This window comes from Juglans regia, chromosome 8 (genome assembly GCF_001411555.2).
Source record: "Juglans regia cultivar Chandler chromosome 8, Walnut 2.0, whole genome shotgun sequence".
NCBI classification, from domain to species: domain Eukaryota; kingdom Viridiplantae; phylum Streptophyta; class Magnoliopsida; order Fagales; family Juglandaceae; genus Juglans; species Juglans regia.
Genome location: NC_049908.1, coordinates 6,197,779 through 6,222,570, shown reverse-complemented (window position 1 = coordinate 6,222,570; position 24,792 = coordinate 6,197,779). Strand labels below are relative to the sequence as shown.

The 24,792-nt window shown below is 34.8% G+C and overlaps 2 protein-coding genes and 1 pseudogene across 2 annotated transcripts; 1 reads left to right on the top strand and 2 right to left on the bottom strand.

Moving 5' to 3' along the window:
* Nucleotides 1-14,100: 14,100 nt before the first annotated feature.
* LOC109011837 lies at nt 14,101-14,907 on the bottom strand. The gene has a single exon (XM_018993178.2). It carries the CDS (start codon nt 14,905-14,907, stop codon nt 14,101-14,103), a length of 807 nt encoding a protein of 268 aa, XP_018848723.2.
* A 5,492-nt stretch (nt 14,908-20,399) lies between these two features.
* Nucleotides 20,400-21,139, top strand: LOC109011844 (annotated as a pseudogene).
* A 6-nt stretch (nt 21,140-21,145) lies between these two features.
* On the bottom strand, nt 21,146-22,636 carry LOC109011843 (50S ribosomal protein L31, chloroplastic-like). Its single transcript, XM_018993184.2, has 2 exons — nt 22,576-22,636; nt 21,146-22,443 (listed from the first exon to the last, which is right to left on the bottom strand). Exons 1-2 carry the CDS (start codon nt 22,606-22,608, stop codon nt 22,063-22,065), a joined length of 414 nt encoding a protein of 137 aa, XP_018848729.2. The 5' UTR covers nt 22,609-22,636; the 3' UTR covers nt 21,146-22,062.
* Nucleotides 22,637-24,792: the final 2,156 nt, after the last annotated feature.

The window sequence follows — 24,792 nt, the reverse complement described above, 5'->3', positions numbered from 1 at the left end:
TTTATTACTTAAATGAAGATTATTGATGGGTTTAAGATGAAATCTTAAACTAGAAGTGTGGACCAAGTGGGAGAATGTTGACCGATTCTCATGCATGTAAATATATTGACCGATTCTTGCTCATGAAGACGTTCGTGAGTGGGAGTCTATCATCTTAAGAGTTCTTTAAGTGGTCCAACACTCCTCCATCAATTTAAACTGATCCCATGAAAATAGGATCACGTGGGACACGTAAACACCGAAATTTGATGGGGATTTCTGCTATAAATACATGTGTTTGGTCCCCAAACTCACTCACTCAATTCCCTTCGGTAATACACTATCTAAATAGAGTAGAGAAGAGTTTGGAAGAGCCAAACACAATGAGAAACGCAACTTTTACAGTGAATTGCATCAATGGCTGGAGGTAAGATTTCTTGGCGTTAAACCCTTCAATTCTCATTTCTAAAGTGTTATTCCGCATTAGAGAATTTTATTTAAGTCTAACATCTGTTTCATAAAGCTCATTTGGGAAAACTCCACTGTGCACCAGCTTATTTTCGGCTCATTTTTCTTTTCCTCTATTTTCTCAGCATCCAAACAGGAACTCAAGCAAAAAAAAGAGGGAAAAGAATGTCACAAGCAAGAAGATTAAAGAACCAGGGAAGGGACCAGAAGTTAGAAGAAAATACAAAGAAATGGGAAATGAAGGGAATCTGAATGAGGGTACTGTTCCGCTCGACTTTCTTCGCGAAGCTGTCTCACACTCATGCGAATCAGGACCAAAGACTTTGGCCTCCACCCCTCAATCCCACAAGGGCATAAATGAAACGAAATGAAGGAGAGAGGGCTTGGGGTGGGGTGCAGTACAGAGGAGAAAGGAGGAAATAGAGAAAAGAAGAGAAATAAGAAATAAAGAAAAGAACTTTAGGGTTTTAACAAACGGAAACACGATAACAACGAAATGAAATGAAAGAAAAAATCCGTTGGAAAAATATGCAATAGAAAAAATAAAGATACGAAGACCAAAAGAAGAGAGAAGATGCAGAGGAAAGACGAAAGAGATAAGATTGAGAAAGAAAAATAAATAAATAAAAAAATAAGCTGCCTACCAGCACCAAAAGACAATTATACTCTTAAAACACACGAAAAATGCATAGAACCTATGTATTGAACAGCCGGACAAAACAAGTAAAATAAAAAAATGGAAGGAAAACGGATGAACAAAATTATATTTCATTACTGTTTCAAATCGATACACTTTTAACTATAGAATAGAGATATATATATATATATATATACATACTAGTAGTGGTTTAATGTGCAAAGCACGTTTGCCACGTTTACCTAATTGGAAGAAAAAATAAATTTTTGGAAAATAATATGTCCAAACAACAAATAAAGTGTGACTGATCCTTACATGCAGTACAAAATTTTGAATAATTGAATTAGTTGTTAGTTCGCAATCATCAAGATTGAAAGAGTACATAAGATAGATTAGTAATAACCTAATGCACATGAGCATAAAACCTAATATAAGCAAATATCTATGAATTTTCATCTTTCTCTACTTTAATAAGAAAAGTTTGTTCCAACCGCAGAATTTCTCTACATTTCCTTTGGGTTTATCATCTGTACGTGAAATATCAATTACGATCACGTGTTAAAAGCTTTGCATGGAAGTTTCAACTCTACAAATTAATCATATTTGACGGTAGAGATCAATGCATACATGTCATGTTATCTCCAACTATGCAGAAGATGTAGCGAGCTCGTATGAAGCAACTCCACTATTTATGTTTCTGCTCTAACGTTTTTTCATCATTAAAGTAAGCCACTTAAATTTTGGAAGCCCCAAAAATATTATAATTGTGGAAAATTATTTTAGTTAATTAAGAATATTATGAGATTTAAATTATGTTAAAAACTCTAATTATTTATATGGTTTTATTTTCTTAAAAATATTTAGCAAAACTTCTTCATTTATTTAATGATAAGATATTAGTATTTTATAAATTAAGGTTGATTTTAAATGTGTGATATGATATTTATTTTTTAATTATCTATTTTAATTGAGTTTATTTAAATGTATGATTTGATCTACCGTTGGATTAAATCTAGAGACTCAAGATGAATGGTTGAGATTTAAAGACCCAAACTCTAACTTTTTCCCTTACTTTTCCCTCTTCCCTCTCTTTCCTCCCTCTAGCCTCATGCCTCTATCCCTCTCGATCTCTCTTCTCCTCGGCTCCTCCCAGCTCCGTCGGCCTCTGTTGTCGCGTCACCACAAGCCCAATCACCGGCGACCTTCTCCACACCAATCTCTCTCTCTCTCTCTCTCTCTCTCTCTCTCTCTCTCTCTCTCTCTCTCTCTCCGAAGCTCATAGCCCTCTCTTCCTCTCCCTTTGATTTCCCTCCATCGCGCGGCCATGAGTAGCTCCTCCCACAAGCTTCGACAACCACCTCTTCCCCACAACGAGGCTCCCCGACGCAGCGCCCGTAGCTCCTCCCTAGCCCCACCACGTAGCACCTCTACACGCAAGGGTTTCTCCCCGTAGCGCCGCCGTTAGCCAAGCCCACGCCACCGCACCACCACGACGGCCTAGATCTGCCGCCTACAGCCCATTACGCCACCACTAGCCTTCCACGACACCTCCCCTGCTCCTCCATACCCAGCCGAGCCTCTACCTCTCCCATTTTGTTATTTTGTGAATTTGTACATTTTGTGATTTTGTAGAATTAGGATGATTTATGATGAGTTTGTGATCATCCTACTGTGATTTTGAGATGATTTACGGTGAGTTTGGTTTGTGCTTGCTGTGATTTTGTGATCTGTTGTGATGATTTTGTGCGGTGATTTTGTGATCTGTTGTGATGATTTTGTGCGGTGACTTTGTGATCTGTTATGGTGATTTTGTGATCCATTGTGGTGATTTTGAGAAGAATATTACTGTGAGGATGTAGAGAATGACGAAAAAGAAAAGCGTAAAATAAGATTATTGTTCATACTATTTATTATTGTTCATTGAGCGATAGATGCTTTTAAATATAAAGAGATACTACGTTATATATATATACTAGACGGAAGTAACGTGCAAAGCACGTTTGCCTAATTTTATGAACGCTTATTTGTAAAAATTTGTATTTGTAAACCAGGTGGAGGCCCAAGGTGCCTAACAGGCCGACTAACTGGATTTTTTTTCATACCTGCAGGCAATGCTGATGATGTTTTCAAAGCAAAGTTATCAGAAATAGCCCCAGAATATGCAAAAGCATCCATTTTGGATATCCCAGCTTCCAGAGCTTTTGTGTGACTGTATGGCATACCGCCAGCAGCACTGACAGTTTGCTGGATGGAAGCTGAAAGGATAGGAGTAAATATGCCAATATCTTGATGCTCAGATTTCATTAGATTTCCATTCTCCAGAAACCTTAGACCTTTCAAGCTGTTAGCAAGAAGAGCTTCCTCTTCCATTGACCACTTTGAAGCATAAGATTGAATCGGTTGGAGATGCGGGGGAACCATATTACCAACAGATGCAGGCACTTTTGAACCCACCTCAAGAGCAATCTGCTGCCGGAGATTACCTAGAGGGGCTGAAACAGAACTGCCAAGAAATTTCACACCAGCAGAAGCATTTAGACCAGGCTCCAGGCCCTCATACGAGGCCCGTTCCAAACCAATCACATCACTTCGCCTCTCAGCTACTGTAGGCTTAAAAACTATTACTTCATCCTCTTCTCCTCCTCCTAGTACATTTTATTTGTCTCCTCGTTTTCACATCTCACATTTTTTATTTTTATTTTTATTTTTTTCTTTATTTAATAATTAAAAAAATAACTATTAATGTATTGATTTTTTTATATTTTTTAAAAATATTTTAAAATAATAAAAAAATTAAAATAACAGTAAAATAGAACGATGCATTTGAACAGTAAAATAGCACCGCTCTTTATATATATTATGAGAGCTTACAACATGGATCATTTGTTTTTTAAATGGGATGAATTAAGATTAAAATTAACAGTTGAATTAAATATTATTAAAATATATTTTTTAATATTATTTTTATTTTAAAATTTAAAAAAATTAAATTTTTTATTTTATTTTACGTAAAAATTTAAAAAAAATTATAATAATTTAATAAAAAATTAAAAAAAAAGTTATGAAAATAAACTAGTGGTAAATTTCTGCCTTTTAAGAGTACGTACTCATGCTAGCTGCTTGTGTTTATGATCGATGTTGACAAGCTAGGCTGATATATGAGGGAAAAGATAGTCGGTCGCCCCATCTGAACCGTTATATCTGACGGTTTAAATAATTTTTTTTTATTTATTGATATAACGGTTTAAATAATTTTTATTTATTTATTTAGTGATTAAGAAAGTAATTTTAAATATATTGATATATTTTTATTTTTATTTTTTAAAAATATTTAAATATATTAAAAACTGTGAAAAAAAAAAAAACCCCAGTAAGATTGGGGCGGCATAATCCAGCGACTTTTAACTTGTTTAGGCTCGTTTGGAATTAAAATTCATCTCAACTCATCTCAACTCATCATTATAATCTTTTCAAATCTCAACACAAAATATAATAAACAATTCAACTTTTTTAAATTCTAAAATAATAATAATAATAATAAATAATATTCTAATAATATTTTATTATCTCAACTCAACTCACTTCAACATCCAAACTAGACTCTAGCGCCCTCTTTAGACTTTAGTTGTCACCTACAGACCTACTCACTGTTATTAAACAAACAAAACCTGTTTATCCCGGCGTTTCTTGCGTACATAATTCCTATAACTAGCAATGGATAAGATCAAGTTATAAAGGAAGCTGTACTACTCCATGATTACTTAGTACATAAAGTCCTCCGAAACCAATACCCCACGACACACACGCACATAAAAGAAATTCATGTTTTATGCATTAATATATATGACTGCGTAACAAGCTAGCTGTCTCTTCTTAAATATTATATGTGCATTAGGGCTGTGCAAAAGCACCAAGAAATCGAAAGATCGATTAAAATCACCCGACCCGACCCGGATCTCAACCCGACTAAAAATGGGTTTTTATCTTCGGTGTCGACTCATCCGTATAAATACAAAATTATCCTCAAGCTCAAACCCTAGCCGTCCAAATATTCAAATTTCTCACCTCCACTTGCCTCCATCAACGCAGAATAAAGTAAATTTTATTTCACTACAACCATCAAGATTCAATATAGAAAATTTCTCATCGCCAATGCAGCTATTTCCTCGGGCTGGAGTGGTTGCTTCAGCTTACTCAATGGCAAAGCAAATTAAAGCAGAGCAAGTTGAACTTTGAAACTCTTCGTCTTTGTTCACAGTGGATATGACGTCGTCGAAGTCCATCTCTTCGAGCAAACGTGGGGTTCTTTTGCAGAACATAAGAAACCTTAACAATCGAAGCGGATTGTCTTGTAATTAGATGAGCTTGGTTGTGGCGACGTCCGTTGAATAGGACGAACTACAAATAACCATTTGTGTTGTGCTAATTGCCAACCGGATTTGATTCCAATGAGTCGGGAAAAAAAAAAACTAGATGATTGAAGTGGGCGATGAAGGAGATCGAGGATGTAGTTTGGGAAAGGAGAAATTATGGAGATCGAATGTTGTGTAACCCTTCTTCACTACTACAGGTTGGGATTTCAAAGGAGGTTTCTCACTTCAGACCAGATTTCTTCATCCCTTTTGTCTTGCTCCTTCCTAAGCCCTCCAAGATTCTGCATTTCTTACCTCTCAAATTGCTGACTGTAAGATATTGGAACCCTAGATCTGGGAACAGAAGACTCAAGTTGAAGATGAAGTGGAGAAGGCAACTGGGCTGAGGTCGTGGGCTTTGTTGCAGCATCTGTTGAAGGTTTGGGTTGGGAAATGTGGGTTTCTTCGGTAAATGTCGAGTCATACGGGTTCAACCCAATTCCATTTTATGGGGTTGGATCGGATCAGTTTGGTTTGGCACCTTAAATAAGTGATTTCGGGTTGGATTGGATCGAGTCAGATACAAACTCATTTGTTTTATGTCGGGTTGCAGGCCTAATGTGCATGCTTGATTGACAAAAACAAACGAGAGAGGAAGAGATCAAAACCATGGAAATTCTTGAAAGAAATGGAGGCCGGGAAAAGAGAATTATTGGAAGACCCTTACGTCATTCCCCCCACCCACCAAATGAGGATGAAGTGTTAGACTTAAATAAAATTCTCTAATGCGGAATAACACTTTAGAAATGAGAATTAAAGGGTTTAATGCCAAGAAATCTTACCTCCAGCCATTGATGCAATTCACTGAAAAAGTTTCGGTTTTCACTGTGTTTGGCTCTTCCAAACTCTTCTCTCCTCTATTTAGATGGTGTATTACCGAAGGGAATTGAGTGAGTGAGTTTGGGGACCAAACACATGTATTTATAGCCGAAATTCCCATCAAATTTCGGGTTTACGTGTCTCACGTGATCCTATTTTCATGGGATCAATTTAAACTGATGGAGGAGTGTTGGACCACTTAAAGGACTCTTAAGATGATAGACTCCCACTCATGAACGTCTTCATGAGCAAGAATCGGTCAAAAATAATTTAAATGTGTGAGAATCGGTCAACATTCTCCCACTTGGTCCACACTCCTGATCTTAAACCCATCAATAATCTTCATTTAAGTAATAAATACATGAATCATGGCGATAGGTCCTCTAATGACGAGTATTATCTTCCATGTATTACTATGTATTCATTCTTTATAATTTATGTGGGAACAATTTCTTAATGAATAAACCCTATGTTTATTCTTGGTCCAATACAGATAAATTTTCTCAAAAATAAATTAAGCTGCACATTAATATGAGAAAAAGATCATCAAAATGATTAAGAATTTCATAAAAATAACATTGTTCATACAATGAAAAACTACATAATGGAACCAAGTCCCATATTCACTATATGATCCTTGAATTTCAACGGTGGCATGCCCTTAGTCAAAGGATCAGCGATCATTAGTTCAGTGCTTGCGTGCTCAATGACCACTTTATTTTCTTTAACACGTTCCCTTATGGCTAAATATTTAATGTCGATGTGTTTACTCCGACTCCCACTTTTGTTATTCTTAGCCATAAAAACAGCAGCTGAATTGTCGCAATACATTCTCAATGGCCTAGAGATTGAATCCATAATTCTAAGCCCAGAAATGAAACTCTTAAGCCATACACCATGTGAAGTGGCCTCAAAACAAGAGACGAACTCGGCTTCCATAGTAGAAGTGGCAGTCAAAGTCTGCTTGGCACTCCTCCATGATATAGCTCCACCGGCCATCAAAAATATGTATCCTGATGTTGATTTGCGTGAATCAACACAGCCAGCAAAGTCAGAATCTGAGTAGCCAATTACTTCCAGATTGTCCGTTCGTCTATACATAAGCATGTATTCTTTGGTCCCTTGAAGGTACCTCATTACTTTCTTTGCAGCTCTCCAGTGGTCTAAACCTGGATTACTCTGATATCGTCCTAACATTCCCACAGCAAATGCAATGTCAGGTCTTGTACAGACCTGAGCATACATTAGGCTTCCGACAGCAGAAGCATATGGAATGTTCTTCATTTGTTCTCTTTCAAGGTCGTTCTTTGGGCATTGATTCAAATTGAACCTATCACCCTTCACAATGGGAGCTACACTTGGTGAACAATCCTTCATCCGATATCTCTCCAAAAATTTATTAATATAGGTTTCCTGAGACAGACCCAAGATGCCTCGAAATCTGTCTCTATGGATCTTAATGCCAATGACATAAGATGCCTCACCCATATCCTTCATATCAAAATTTTTAGAGAGGAATTGTTTCACTTCATGCAGCAAACCCTTATCATTGGTTGCTAGCAAAATGTCATCCACATATAAAACAAGAAAACATATTTTACTCCCACTGACCTTCTGGTATATACATTGATCCATAACGTTTTCTACAAAACCGAATGAAGAAATTACATTATGGAATTTCAAATACCATTAGCGAGATGCTTGTTTTAAACCGTATATGGATTTCTTAAGCTTGCAAACCAATTGCTCACCATCACTAGAGGGGAATCCTTCAGGCTGTTTCATGTAAACCTCCTCCTCTAGATCTCCATTGAGAAATGCTGTTTTCACATCCATTTGTTGCAATTCAAAATCAAAATGGGCTACTAATGCCAAAATAACACGCAAGGAATCTTTCTTAGATACGGGAGAGAAAGTCTCCGTGTAATCGATTCCTTCTTTCTGAGTGAATCCCTTAGCAACGAGTCTTGCCTTGTATCTCTCAATGTTGCCTAATGAGTCTCTTTTGGTTTTAAAGACCCATTTACATCCAATGGCTTTTACACCATTAGGCAACTCAACAAGATCCCAGACTTCGTTACTCTTCATGGAATTCATCTCTTCCTTCATGGCATTGTACCATAATTCTGATTCTTTGCAACTCATGGCTTGTGAAAATAACTCGGGATCATTTTCGGCTCCAATGTTATAGTCAGATTCTTGCAGATACACAACATAATCACTAGGAATTGCTGATCTTCTTGCTCTAACAGATCTTCTTAATGTTGCACCATCATCTTCCTGAGAAGTAGTATGTGGTTCAACTGGTTGTTCAAAAGTTGTTGGCAACTCTTGAACTACCTGATCTACTAGAGTGTCGTTAGCAACTTGTGGAACTTCAATGATTGGTAGTTCAACACCAGTTGGTACTTGAGGGGTGTTGTAAACAATAACCAATCTATCACTTGAAGTGGAAGGTTGAGATTCTGAATGATCATTCTCAGGAACTATGTTCCTGGTTTGATCGCTCCCACTGATCAAGTCATTCTCAAGAAACTTTGCATTTCTTGATTCCACAATCCTAGTACTGTGAGATGGACAATAAAATCTATAACCTTTAGACCTTTCAGCATATCCAATGAAATACCCACTAATGGTCCTTGGGTCTAGTTTCTTCTCTTGTGGATTATAAATTCTCACCTCAGACGGGCATCCCCAAACGCGCATATGTCGCAAACTCGGTTTCCAACCTTTCCATAATTCAAATGGCGTTTTAGAAACAGCCTTGGTTGGAACTCGGTTTAATATATACACTGCCGTCTTAAGTGTTTCAACCCACAATGATTTAGGAAGATTGGAGCTGCTAAGCATACTCCGCACCATGTCCAATAATGTTCGGTTTCTTCTTTCTGCTACACCATTCTGGTCCGGTGAACCAGGCATGGTGTATTGGGCAACAATCCCATGCTCTTGAAGAAACTTTGCAAATGGCCCAGGTGCTTGTCCATTCTCAGTGTATCTACCATAATATTCTCCACCTCTATCTGATCTCACGATCTTAATTTGTTTACCGCATTGTTTCTCTACTTCAGCCTTAAAGATTTTAAAGGCATCTAATGCTTCGTTCTTGTTATGAAGCATGTAGAGATACATATATCGTGAGTAATCATCTATAAAAGAGATGAAGTATTTCTGACCATATGAGTCCATGTCTGGACTACATATATCAGTATGTATGATCTCTAATATGTCTGAACTCCTATTGGCACCTTTCTTTGACTTGTTGGTCTGCTTTCCCTTTATGCAGTCCACACAAGTCTCAAAATCAGAAAAATCTAGAGTATTAAGTACCCCTTCATTTACTAATCTTTTAATCCTATCTATGGAGATATGGCCTAATCTCCGGTGCCATAATTTAGAGGAATCCTCATTAATAACACATCTTTTAGTGCCAGTGTGAACATGCATTGAATCATAAGTGGTATTGTTTTGTAAATTAATGCAGTAAAGACCATCAGACAAAGTACCATTCCCAACACAATCAGATTTATAAAATAAACTGAATGATGAATTTGAAAAATTAAAGGAATATTCAAAAGGTACTAGTCTTGAAACTGAAATCAAGTTTCTAGAAAAACTTGGAACATAAAAGGTCTTCTCCAACTTTAAAACAAAACCACTAGATAAAATTAAATAGCAAGTTCCAACAGCTTCCACATGCGAGCCCATCTTGTTTCCTGATAAGATGCTTCGCTCACTTCCCACTGGCTTCCTTAGGTTTTGCAAACCCTGCAAGGAATTCGAAATGTGGATTGTTGATCCAGAATCAATCCACCATGTGTTAATATTGACATTAACCATATTAGATTCATAACAAACAAGTGAGGTCGAATTACCTTTGTCTGCAAGCCATTTCTGGAATTTGGCGCATTCCTTCTTCATGTGTCCCTTCTTTTTACAGAAGAAACACTTGGAATCTTTCTTAATACCACCTTGCGGAGGTATTTTGCCTTTTCCCTTCAGTTTGGCTTGATTTTTGCCCTTTCCATGCGTTGCCAGCATTGCACTTTCACCCTGTTCCATCATCAGTCTCCCTTCCTCTTGAACACACATGGTCATGAGTTCATTAATTGACCATTTATCCTTATGTGTTGTAAGAGATTTTGAAGGGTCCATATTGATGCGGGAGTGTGTTCAGGATGTAGTGCACTAGGAAGGACTCCGACATTTCAACCTCGAGTTTCTTCAATTGAGCCACATTGTCCCTCATTTGCATGATGTGCTCACGCACACCTTTCACACTGGTGAGTCTTAGGGATGAGAACTTCATAATTAGGGTGCTTGCTAGAGCCTTGTCTGAAGTGACAAATTGTTCATCAATGGCTTTTAGCAAGTCTCGGACCTTTTCATGCTGATCGACAGAACCACGAATACCAGCTGATATTCTAGTCTTAATGAACATCATGCTTAGGCGATTAGATCGCTCCCATCGCTCATAAAGTGCGATGTCTGCTGCATTACTGGTATCAGTTACAGCTGGTGGTTCGTCTTTCCTAATAGCATAATCTATATTCATCCACCCTAAATGAAGAAGAATTCTCTCCTTCCAGACCTTATAGTTATCTCCCTTAAGTTCAGGGATATCATAACGAATATCAGAGAAATTTGTAGGTTGTGAAACTGCATATAGATTACATGTTTATGTTAAAATTGAGGCCTAAATAAATATTCATGTTTTACCAATTTAATCATGCCTAAAAATTGAATCTAAGGACATAAAATTGCCTGTGGGCTAAATTTTAATACCAGTAGATCCAATTAATCTATATGATAGAATTTTATCAATATTATTACTTAATTCATAATTCTAAAGGATATATTATGAATTTCATGTGTATTCTATCTTAGACTTTTATGATAAAACTATCAAATTATTTACTTCATTCATAATTCCTGTGGGTAATTTATGAATAACTTGATATTTTATCCTAATTAATAATATAAATATAATAAAAATTCCTGTGGGATAAAATTTATTATATTTATGTATAATTAATTACAATTAATGTCTAATATTCCTTATGTGATCCTAATCAATCATTATAATTTTACTTAATTAAAGATGCTGTGGCTATTCTCTAATTAACATAAAACTATATGGATCACTAGACATTTAAATTGCATAAGACTAGCTTAATATTATGAATTACATAATTTTAACTAATACTCACATGTTATAACTATGCACAAAAGATTCATAATATAAGCATAAATATTGCACAATCTAGATTATAATATTATGCATAACATTTAATCTCATGCTCTAAATTATATACTCATCAAAAATTGCATGTAAAAAGCAAAAATTAATCAATTTATGCAAACTAAATATGAGCATAATAAACAAATATCCTCAATGCATATAATTAAAAATAAAAATAAAAAATTATAAGCACAATGGGCATAAACCCAAAAACCCACTATTCAACCCATTTAAAAATGGGAAAAAAAAAAATTTACTTTTTTTTTTTTTTTTGCACCAAGTAAACGACATGTCGTTTTTCTAGAATGAAAAAACGACGTGTCGTTTTGCCCATTTCTTAAAACACAGACAGCCTCTAAACGACATGTCGTTTTACTGAAACTCAAAACGACATGTCGTTTACCTTCAGGCTTGATAAACGACTACCGAATAAAACGACATGTCGTTTTCATCAATTGAAAAACGACGTGTCGTTTTTGTCATTACACTTGAACGGCTCCGAAGTAAAACGACATGTCGTTTTCATTAAATTGAAAACGACGTGTCGTTTAGCGGTATACGGGAGTAGAGAACCTAATGCTAAACGACATGTCGTTTTCATCAAAGTTGAAAACGACCTGTCGTTTAGCAGAACCGAATGAAACATAAGCTGCCAAAACGACATGTCGTTTTCAACAAGCCTGAAAACGACATGTCGTTCGCGTCGTCTTCTACCTCCAGACGCAGCGCGATTTTCGCGTTTTACAGTGTTTTTTCACGTCAAAAATGATGTTTTTAATCACAGAAAGCTTAGAAAAAATATTTCTATATGATTTCTAAACTTCTTTCAAATTAAAAACGTCCAAAATCAAAACCCAAAAAAAATTTTCAATTCACGGCCAAAAAACAGAGGAACTCGGGTTTTTGTATTTAAACATCAAGACAGAGGATTTTAATGCTCTGATACCAACTGTTAGACTTAAATAAAATTCTCTAATGCGGAATAACACTTTAGAAACGAGAATTAAAGGGTTTAATGCCAAGAAATCTTACCTCCAGCCATTGATGCAATTCACTGAAAAAGTTTCGGTTTTCACTGTGTTTGGCTCTTCCAAACTCTTCTCTACTCTATTTAGATGGTGTATTACCGAAGGGAATTGAGTGAGTGAGTTTGGGGACCAAACACATGTATTTATAGCCGAAATTCCCATCAAATTTCGGGTTTTACGTGTCCCACGTGATCCTATTTTCATGGGATCAATTTAAACTGATGGAGGAGTGTTGGACCACTTAAAGGACTCTTAAGATGATAGACTCCCACTCATGAACGTCTTCATGAGCAAGAATCGGTCAAAAATAATTTAAATGTGTGAGAATCGGTCAACATGAAGATCATCAAGGATTTTTCTCTCTTTTTTTTAACAAAAGTTACAAAAGGAACACAACTGCTGGGCTACACATCTCATGAGGGTATAAAGAGATCACTATGCAGTAAACAAAAACACTAAAGGAGATGATCTCAAGCTATCTTTTAAAACGCACAAGATTAGGTAATATATATATATATAAAATTACTTGATTAAACTAATTGATGATCTCCACCCCTTAACAAAAGGGAAATTGTCCCAGCTTTCAAGCACATACGATAAAATACAATAGAATCAACCCAGATTTGTCATGCAAAAAAAAAAATTGGGAAAATCTCAAACTGATGGTAGGGGTCATAAATACACAATCTTCTTCTACCTGGGGACATTTGGGGATTTGGTTTGACGTCAATTTCAGCATCAAAATTTTAATTATACATATATATCAAAAAATTATTGTTACATCTGTAAACGAATTATACAAAAGTAATTTTATAAATTAATATGATTTTATTTAATCTGTTAGATCTATTTTACAATAAAAATAATTTTATGATATGTCGAATCATATTAATCTACATTAATTTATGAAATTATTTTTATATACTTCGATTGAGTATTTTAAAAAAAATGAAGTGGAAAAGCAGACAGACAGCGCGCAACATATAATCATCAATATCACCACAAAGAAATTAGAATCCGTACGTTGAATCTCCATTGTCAATTCAATCCCCCTCCTTAATTCCTCCATCATCAAGATCAGGATTTGATTCGTAAAAAATAAAGTTCCCTAAAAATTAAAAGAAGGCCCACAAAAAAACAAAACTAAAAGAAAACGCAATGAAACTGGCGGAGTTTAATCGATAAGAGCGTATTGCCTCTGGTCCCCTGCAACCCATTCTCTGGGGTTTCAACTTTCTCCTATGGGGGACACCCAGATTAGGAAGCCAAACATCGTATAAAACGGATCAAACAACATAAATGTCCAAATTAATCTCAGTTTACCATCAAGATAAGCACGCATTAAATATTATCAACAATCCATAAATCCTCTTTGACATGCAAAGTAATGAGTACTCGATCGAGAACTGGAGTAAGAAAATTGGTACATGATCCGGTTCCTAAGAGTGAGTAATATCCATAATCCCCTATTATTTTCTTCATGCTTTTTTTCTCTTTTTGGTGTTCGATCGAGGCTCAGTTCTGCGTAGTGAGGGCCAATGATGATTCTTTTCTCCGTTCTTCCTTGTACTCTTCTCTCTGAGCTTCCTTTTTATCGACAATGTAGGCCTCTACCATACGGTTGAATTCCTCGATGCTCAATTCTTCCGGCGGGTACGAGGACGATCTCCTCGCCCGTTCTTCCCCGGACCTCACCAATTCCTGGCATATCCCCGTCTCTGTTCGCCGTAACTCTCGTCTAGTCGTCTCTAGAATACGTAGCTCGAGCTTCTCGGACCTAGCTCTCCGGTTACGCTTTTCCCTCAAAGCCTTCTTAGTGACTGCAGCAACTCTATCTAGCGGAAATGGAGAGGCCGTACGCTCGGTGATTGAAGAAACTGTACCGTCATCGTGAGCCGGAGAGTTCACAATGTCCCAGAACACGATGTGTTTGTCATGGAAGGTCTCTGCTGGTGAAGAGTATGTCTCCGGCTGCACCGGTAGCTCGTTACCGGCGGCTAACTTACTGCTAGGCTTGTTGTATCTGAGGAAGTCGTCGTGGATATCGGTCCTGGCCCCATTTTCGCCGGAGAAAGCGTAGAGGATGAAAATAATCGCCATGATGAGAATGAAGACGTAGAAAGTGCAATCAAAGACGGCGATGAATCGCCGGAAAAACTCACATGCTGTTTCTGCGGCGCCCGGAAGCCAAGCGGGGGACAGCGAAAGCACAAACAGAGCAGCACAAAGTTCGACAATCCACTTGACCGTTCGCCGCCGATTATACCTTCTCATGGCTTTGGCTTTCTCAACCTTGACGACGTCAATTTCGAACAAGGCCATTTATTTAGAGAATGAAAGAAAACCAAAAGTTTAAGTAATATATATAATTTCACGAACAAAAAGAAGGGCTTGGGAGAATATAAAGGAAAGTGATTAAAGGCTTTTCAGGTATGTATTTATAAAGAGGAAGAGCTATATATGATTTTGTGGGCTTTCTGTTTGGAGGGAAGCGCGAGGATTATGGAGGTATGGAAGAGGAAAGATTTCCAGGAGAAAACAGAGTGGGAGAAACTGAAAGAAAGTGAGGGAAAACAAGGGGTTCATGGAAAAGGAGAGTCGAGGAGGGATAGCCCTGATATATATATATATATATATATATATATATATATATATATATATATATATATATATATATATACACACACACTTCCTATATGCAAGCTAATGGGAATTGGGATGGTTTCTGAATGCATGTAGAGAGGAAATACTGAAGGCATGGGTAGAGATCTGCTGCCCCTTTTTATAGAAGCTCTGAATAATTCATCCCCTGATTACTCTTGCAATTAAAAAAAATTTAGTTTAATTACATAAAAATAAGAGAATTCTCCCATAAAGCCATTTTAATTTTTTTTTTCATTCCTTTTTTTATACTTCTAAATATGTTTTTAAAAAAATTCACAATATTATTAAAAAATATTTTTTTAATTATTAAATAAAAAAAATTGTATCGAAACCGATCTTCGAAACAACTAGTATTATTCTAAAAATAATTTTATGTAAGCGATGTAGAATTCCTCTTTCAAAATGAAAATTTCTATTAAAATTTTATATGTATATATATATTTTTTTTTAAAAAAAGAAAAAAATTTTGTATATGGAATTCTGAGGTGGGGGCAGGGAAAGGATGCACATGGAGTGAACCGCGACCGTACTACGAAGAGCAAGCGTGCGTGGGTAAGAAGCGTCTATAGTTGCGCTGACTGCAGAGTGCAGACAGAAGGAAAACGGACACCAAGCGGCTGCACCAACGTGGCATTTTTATTTTTCTATTATTTCGTTAATTATACGTATCGCGTTTGTTCGGATTCTTATAGTGTGAATTCAATCGGAATCATAACTTTGTAATTTCAACTGTCCATTGTTTGGGTTAAAATAATTATCATTTTAAGCAAGACACGTACGTAAAATCATTTAAAATATGAGTTGTTTTATTTGAAAGTCGGTGTACAACTACATTCCATTGTATTGACATGATTGTTTATAAGTGATTTTGATCTTAAATATTTTTAGGTTATGTTTGGATGTTAAAGTGAGTTGAGTTGAGTTGAAATGATAAAATATTATTATAATATTATTTTTTAATATTATTATTATTTTGAGATTTGAAAAAGTTAAATTGTTTATTATATTTTATATTAAAATTTGAAAAAATTGTAATGACGAGTTGAGATGAGTTAGATAACCAAATTAAATCTTAATTTGTTAATAAAATAGAGGGCATGCTTTGCACATTATGTCTGTCTCTTTTTTTTAATAAATAAGATGAATTGTAATTAAAATTAAAAATTATAATAATTAAATAAATTATAAAAATAAACGAGACAGCCAACTTTCAGATATAATTTTTTTAAAAACAAATATACTAAGCAAATAAATATGATTGGAAGAGCAGCAAATTAAGGAAGGAGAAAGAGAAACCAATTATAAGGTGAATAGGTCAAGTCAATCAGTAATTGGGTGGAATTGCATGGGAATGTCGTGAGATTTGGGACAAGTGGGAAAGAAAAGAAAATGCCCCTACATATCATATGTAGATCAATAGATATGATATTGGGATGCATGGTTGGGTTAAGACAGCAGCGCGCATGTGTTTTTGGTCGTGGCCGGGGCTGATGAAACCCATATATAGACTTATTTGATCGATTCAAACAAAAAGCAAAACACAGACACCATGGATCAGGTCTGGTAAGGTAAGGTAAGGTAAGGTAAGAGAAAGTAAAAGAAGTCTGTACGTTGTGAGTATAGTTGAGAATCGCACGAACTGTTTGTGGAAAATGGAGGGGGACATTTCCACGTGCAACCTTCCCTAGTCCTGAACTGACAGTACTACGTACCAAAATCTATTTTTTGTTTTTGGTTTTTTAAGAAATTGTCCGGAAAGGTTGTTTTCCTCTGAGGAATGAATCGCACTTTACCTCTCGCCTCTGTTCAAGGACATTGAAGCCGTCAGACACGCGAAATTGGCTGCTCTTCCTCAAGGTGGGTAAAATATACTGTACAGACCTTTTTTTTTTTTTTTTAATAAGAATTGCACTAGGCTTTTATTTCTCAAGTTCAACATGTATATTAGTTAAATCTCTTTTATTTTTATAATCATTTTCATATCATCTTATTATTATAATTTTTTTAAATTTTTACACAATAAAATAAACAATTCAATTTTTTTAATTATAAAATAAAATAAACACTAAAACAATATATTTTAAAAATATTTTATTTAACTTTTAATTTTTATCTCATCTTATATGTAAAAAAATAAAAGAAGCCTAATAAACAATTAAAGTTTGGGTAATGAGAGTATCTTAGGTATTTTACAAATAGTAGAAAAAAAGTAATGATATAATATTAAATAATAATAAAATATAAATATAAAATAATAATAAAATAAAAAATAATAGTGAGATATTTTGATAATAACTCACAATATCCAAACCTGCCCGTCTGTAACACTTATCTTTTTAGAGCAACACTACATCCATTGAAAATTTATCCCGAATATGTCTCGAAAAGTACATTTTATCTTTTTTTTTTTTTTTTTCTTTTTTTTCATGTATCTTTTTAATCATCATAAATATTTTTTAAAAAAAATAAAAAAATTATAACATCATTAAAAAATATTTTCTTAATTACTAAATAAAAAATAAAAAATAAAAAAAAGTTTTCGAGATACACTTTCAAGACACACTTTCGAGACTTCTGAGCAAAGCCTGGCCCATTTGTTATCTTCCCATCCATCGGTAGATGTTTCTGAACTTTTTTTTCTGTCCTTGTTCGGTCTCCTGACTCCTGAGCATTGTATACACGTCATATTATATAGCCCTGCCTTTCGCTCTTCCAGTAAGAAATAATTATTGGTTACATGCAGATAATCCTTCGGCTATTTTTAGTTGTGATAAGTAAAAATTATTAAATACTTGAAAGTACGAAATAACAGGATCGATGTTTTAGAATTGGATGGGTCCCAGAAAATTAAAAAAAAAGGGTAATTAATTAAGTAATTATGCATCATCATCATCATCGAACTCTGGGATGCTATATTAGTTAGTTAATAATATTACGACGATCCTCTTTTCGAAGCTTATAACAATTTCAAAAGATTTTTTGACAATTATTATAATAGAAATGTTTTTATTGGATCAGAAGAATTTTGGGTGAAGTCATGAATTGACGACAGAAGAAGAATTATTTGCAGGACTTGGCTGCCAATGTATCTTCCAGTGATCTTACTTTGCCAAAGTAATCTGATATGAACGGATCTCCATGAGAGAGATTGGTAAGTTGGAAATGAACTTAAGATTCATTGGCTTGAGAGTGAGAAGTGAATATGGAGTTTAGTGTGAGCCATAATGCTCGTGCAGCATATGAAGATAACACATAGTCAAAGATAGAATCTGATAAAGAAGAAAACATATGAACTAATTGATCAACTCTGGTCAGGAAAGAAACTCAGGATTTGGTTTGGTTGGTTCAAGAAATTTTGGAGGACTTGGAAGGGAACCATCAACATAGAGATCTTGCCCTCTAAAGTATGCTGTGATTTGAACCTTCCATAGTAGAAAATTTTCTAATGAAAGCTTGATAGAGACGACATGAGAAAAAGATGAAAGAATGGAAGATGAAGGACTTGAGTGCGTGGCCATCGATCAATGAGACTACTAGTCGAGCATCTTTGATACCATGTTAGCATAGGCAAAATTCCTGAATTCTCATCTCATTATAGTCTGAACAAAACGTTCCTTTTATACACAAAGATAAGGGAATCTTTTCTGTTACAAGAATAGGATAAAAGAATAAAATCTATTTCTAAAATAAAGACTAAAGTGACCCTGATGTATGCTCTAGGTTAATAGTATGATCAATATTGCAACTAATTAATGTTCTCTTGAGGAAGATTGAAAGTGAAGGGATAAGAGCCAATATATTTAATTCATTTAATTTATAATAAAAGTTATAATATCAAATCATGTCATTTTATAATTTTAATATTTTTGTATAGTTTTTTTTATCTAATTTATCTTACATAAAACCCCAAACCCCACCCAAAAAAAAAAACAAAACAAAAATGCAAGCGGCTGCGTTGTAGAAGTAGGCCATAAGGATGAGATAACCAAATTTTCGAAAGAGAATCAGTCATTGTATCTAATTTATCTTATTATAGAGAAATGATAATTGCAGTCGTGAGTTCGTAAATACCGCATAATTATTTTGAAAAAAATGAATATATACGGGATCCACATGAAAAAAAAAATTAATTTTTTAATAATAAACCCCACTCTTTTTCAAAATAACTGCACGACACTTGCACACTCCACAATTGTATGAAGCATTATTTTATATATGTATGCATCTTGGTTTTGTTTCTGTTATACATCACTGTCTCGACTATCTATCTTTTTATTTCCTTTAATATTATATTAGTAGTTTTTTATTTTAAGTTACCTGATTAAATAGAAAAATACTCTAGCTACAAATGGATTATATAAAATTAATTTTATAAACTGATGTAACTCATCAGATTTTAAATTTATTTTTATTATAAAATAGATCTAACAGATCAGATGAAATCATAACAATTTATATAATTCTTTTAAAATTTTAAAATCAATATTACAAAGATCCTCTTGTTTATAAGCATAATTTTCTTTTTCTTTTTTTATGGAAAAATTAGATTAATGAAATAAAAAGGTATTTTGTAGGTGGATAAAATGATGGGCGCGATACAAACTTTTTTTTAGAGAAAAAGCAAGGCTAAACTAATCTTAATGGAAAACGATAGAATGTCCCCTTATTTTGTCCAATCATTTTAACTGTTTATGTATTTTTTTTTTTTAATAGTTAAGAAAATAATTATTTATATATTGATATTTTTTAAAAAAAATGTTTAAAAAATATAAAATAAATAAATAAATAGAATTTAGCCCAACAGCACACTCAGTAATCACTGATGAACGAGACCCAAGCAGTACTCATACTTAATATAGAAAAAAAATAAGGTCTCTGTTAAACGTGAACACCGATAGTGTTACTCAAGTACTACTGCACACATTGACATCTGTCAACATTCAACACTCTGATTGGCTCTAAAGTACCTCTATATCATGTATATTGTATTTCAATATTTTGTAGGAGGAGCTCTTTAGACAATGCAAAAATTGCGTCAACACCCACAAAGAAATATACAGGTTCTTAACTGGCTTGGGATCACAAAGTTCATGAAACCTACACAGCTCTTCTATGGTTTCCATTTTTATCAAAGTTTGCTGGCATTCATATAAACGAAGTGAAGATTATCCTCATGAAACTAGCAGGGAAAAAAGGAAGGATATTTAGACACAAAAATGCTATAAATATCAGCTAACTACGTGACCAAGGAGTACTTAAAAAAAAAAAAAAAAAAGTACTTCATCGACCCCGGCCTTCTTTTCACTATCTAGAAAAAACAAAACCAGATATGGCTAAGCAGCTTGGTCGCCAATTACTATCTTATGTTCTCATCTTCCTTCTACTTCTTCTCCTTCTATCCAGTGGTAGTCATCATCATCTCTATCGATTTTTCATGATGCACCCTGTAATGATTTTATTTGGGATGAATATTTACAGATCCTGATGATAACTTACTTGTGTTTGGGTATGCAGAGATGGCAATGGTGGAAGCAAAACTGTGTGAGAAGCGTAGCAAAACGTGGTCAGGGTTCTGTGCGCCAACTCCGGAAACCGCAGGAGTCAGTGCAGGAATTCGGAGCGTGCACAACACGGAGCTTGTCACGCCCAATTCCCAGGATTTGCTTGCTTCTGTTACTTCAAATGTTGATTCAAGTTTCATGCAGTAAAGTCTGCTCTTCAGCTTCAAGTTCCATAATAAACTGATTGTATATTTTGCTGCTGAACTTGATCATCAATATGTCTATTAAAGTTAGGTGATCCTTGGTTCATGAAGAGTGCGAAAAAAAGATATTTCCAAGTTAAAGAAGGATAAGAATGACAAGGGCAATATAACAACTGATTAAAGCACCAAGAGATTTATCATTCGATGCATCTTTCAGAAGTGAGTACTACTCCACAGTCTCCACTCCAACCAAAAATGTTAGGATATAAATGCATGCTTGGAAGTATATAATTCACAAATGTATTCTTAATAAATAAACCTAGAATGTACAATGAGATGCAGACATGTGCATCCTCAATTGGTCAGGGTTTTGTGAAATCTCCGGTAACAGTGACTGGCACAGCAAAGGAGCTAGCTAGGGTAATGCAAGGATCTTATCACTTATCAGGTACAAATCCTAGGGTCTTGTAAAACCCTGTTAACTCATCATGAGCATGATATATACCAGTACTGCCACTGCCACTGCCGCTCATGTCTTCCCTGCCAAATTTCCAAAATGTCTAAAGAGAAAGGCTTTCCTAACAGAAGCTGCATCTACTTAAAAGAACAAATTATAAAGAGAGGAAGCAATTTGCAAATTGAGTAACGGGTAAAGTGATGCCTTTGAAGTGTGAAGTCCATGTCAAAATCATGTTCATGCTCTCTGAAGAATATAACTCAGATTTGAGAACAAAGAATCTGCTATTTTCCAAAAGTTAATGAGAGGTTGAAACCGCATTGTAACGGAGCAACCCTCATCTAAAATTCTCAGCATGCCCCATCTCTTAGCTGTTTCACAACATAAACGGACCATCAGATTGTACGAGAGTAAGGATGAGGAAGGAAACGACCCTAATAAAGATGACTACAATTATTCATCAGCAAGACAAGAAAATTAAAATGTAGTTCGACACCGTAGCCAAAACCCATACATTTCCACGAACAGATTAAATGCAATTCACTCAGTACATATTGGGTATCAACCATAAACAATTCCTATTTCGTATGCCGGGAAATGCTATTTAGAAAGGGAAAAAAAAAAAAAGAGATTTCTTTTGCAATTCTCCAGGTTACAGCGAAAAGGGAAGTACTGCGAGTTGTTCATATACTTCTTCTTGCGGCTTGCCTCCTTTAACCGAAATGGGTTTGCGCTTAGTAGGGAGCAGAATCTCACCTTTGAGCACGGAGATCTCCATGACCTGAGAGAGCTCTCCATAATTCTTGCTGAACTTCTCTACCTGGTCGTAGAGCGCGCGGAGCGGTTGCTGAGGTACGTAGAAGGGGTGGTTACTGGACCACACGTAGACGGTGTACTCCTTCTGGGTCCGGCCAGTGGTCATCACTAGCGCACCGTTGCAGTACACCTTGGCGTCCTCGAGGAACTCCGGGTGTATGACAGTATGTCCTTCTTCCTGCACTTCATAACAGACCGGTACTTCTCTACTACTCTCCTGAAAGAAAGAAAAAAAAAAAAAAAAAAGGAGAAAAGGGTTAATTCAACGACAAAACTGAAGCAAACGAGTGCTATGGTAAGTTTTGAAGCAGCCTTAATGACAGAGGTGTGGACAAGGGCAGGGCTTTACCACGAGGAATGTGTTGTTTAGGATCAGCGCCATTTTCTGGTCTTTGTTTACTGTTGAAATGAGAGATGAAGTGGTGGGCTGCGGTGTCGAAAGCGGTGGGCTCAAGGTTTTAGGTCAAATGGGTTCCAAGTTTCAAAACGAACAAGTAATCCATGCTTTGGACGTATTCTGTTATTTTGGGCCATGGGCTTTTATTAGGTGGACCACTTCTGTTTCTTTATATACCTAAGGACTTGTGGGTGTCTGTCTATATGCTTTGTAAATGTTATTTGCAAATTGCAAGTGATAACCACATTCGACATCTAATATTAAAAAAAAAAAAACTTAAAATTTTAAATTTTAAACCACTATGGCAAATTAACTCCTGTTACGTTAGGGATGTCAAAAAAAAAAAAAAAAAACTCCTGTTATGTTAGCGAAGTGGATGTTGTATTCTCCTTCTTCTACACTGACTTACAAGTAGAAAGACTTGTATGGATTTAGATGACAAATTAAGTTTTTTGTGTGTGTATGTATATATATATATATAGGTCATGGAATTGACATAAAGCCAAGTTCATCTAAATCAGATTATAAATGGTAAAAGAAAGGCACAAAAAACCAAAGTCATAAGTAGCAACGACATGTATACAAGATCCCCATGTGTAATTTGTCTTCTAGGCGTTCTGTTCTTTGTTCCCAATTATTATTATTATCTCCATTTGGCAACTTGGAACTCGTTCCTTTTGATGACACTTCGATCCGTGTCCTATTTTTTGTGGTTCTGAATCTCTGATACCACGGAGTAGCATGCGATTTGCAGTTATCAGGCAGGCAGGCATTCTCATCCGTGCGTTTGTGAAACAAAACCTTTGATCGGCTAGAGGCCCACCCAACCCACTATCTCTCATAAATTCACATATCCAACCTACCCCCCCTCCTACGTACACATTACAAGTGGGATAGAGCGGTTCTACTCTGTCGCTTGCACCGCTTATTGTTTACCGATTTTGTGTTTTACAATTTTTTATTTTTATTTTTTATTCATATTTTTTTAATATATTTAAATAATTTTAAAAAATAAAAATATATATATTAATATACTTAAAATCACTTTTTTAATCATTAAATAAATAAATAAAAATTTCAAGCGATCAATTAGAACGGTAACATGGCAAAACAGCTTTTTCCTTTGTGGTTATATTCACTTCGAGAGAGAGAGAGAGAGAGAGTTTTTAGTTCTGTTGCAGATTGAATAAGACGTATCACATGTTGTTTCAAATTCCGTACAGAAAAAATGTGTCATTCTGGCCACCCTCAAATGTAAGATATACATGGAAAATCATAGTATTTGAGTTTATTCTTTCCATTTGACGGCTTATATATTTTATTTTATATTTTAATATTTTTTTATATAATAATTAAAAAAATGATTATTAATGTATTAATATTTTTAAAAAAAATATATTTAAAAAGTGTTTGAAATACAAAGTCAAAAATATATATATATAATTTAAACTAGAGGCACACGAGTGGATAAACTTGGATGGTATAGTAGCACTACTCATACAGGATTGACAATGATCTTTTCCCTTTGCCCTCAAGTATTTTAGAACATGTTGCCCTCTCGACTATACTACTTTAATTTGTCCCAAGATATGTGTCATGCAAAATTTTATATATTACATTTTTCTCTTATTCATGTTATCTTGATATACCCTTGTTCTTGATTTTTAAATCTGTTCTTATTTGAAATAAACCAACGACTTATGAATAATATTACATTGATATTACAGGATAAAAATAAAATAGTAGTCTACTATATATAGCATAACTCAAATATAATATTAATCAACATATTATATTGATATGTTATTATAAATTATATTTATTTTCTAACCAAGAATTTACCTAGATGTTGAGAAATAGTTAATTCTTATACATGAGAGAGATAAGAATATAATAAAATATAAGAAATTCTACAAATATGCGATGTTGCTGTGTCTGTGGGTTGTCAGAAAGCAAGGAGGGTTGCTCGTGCTCTGTTTGCTCTGACTGTGACGAAGGGAAAGGAGGGAGAAAGCAAAGACCCAGTGAGCTAAAGTATATAAAATGAAAAAATCTATTCATCATTTCAACTATCATCATCTTCTTATCATCTCATAATATAATATTAAATAATAAATTTATAAATAAAATATAATGATAGAAGAATAATAAAAATAAAAATAATAAATA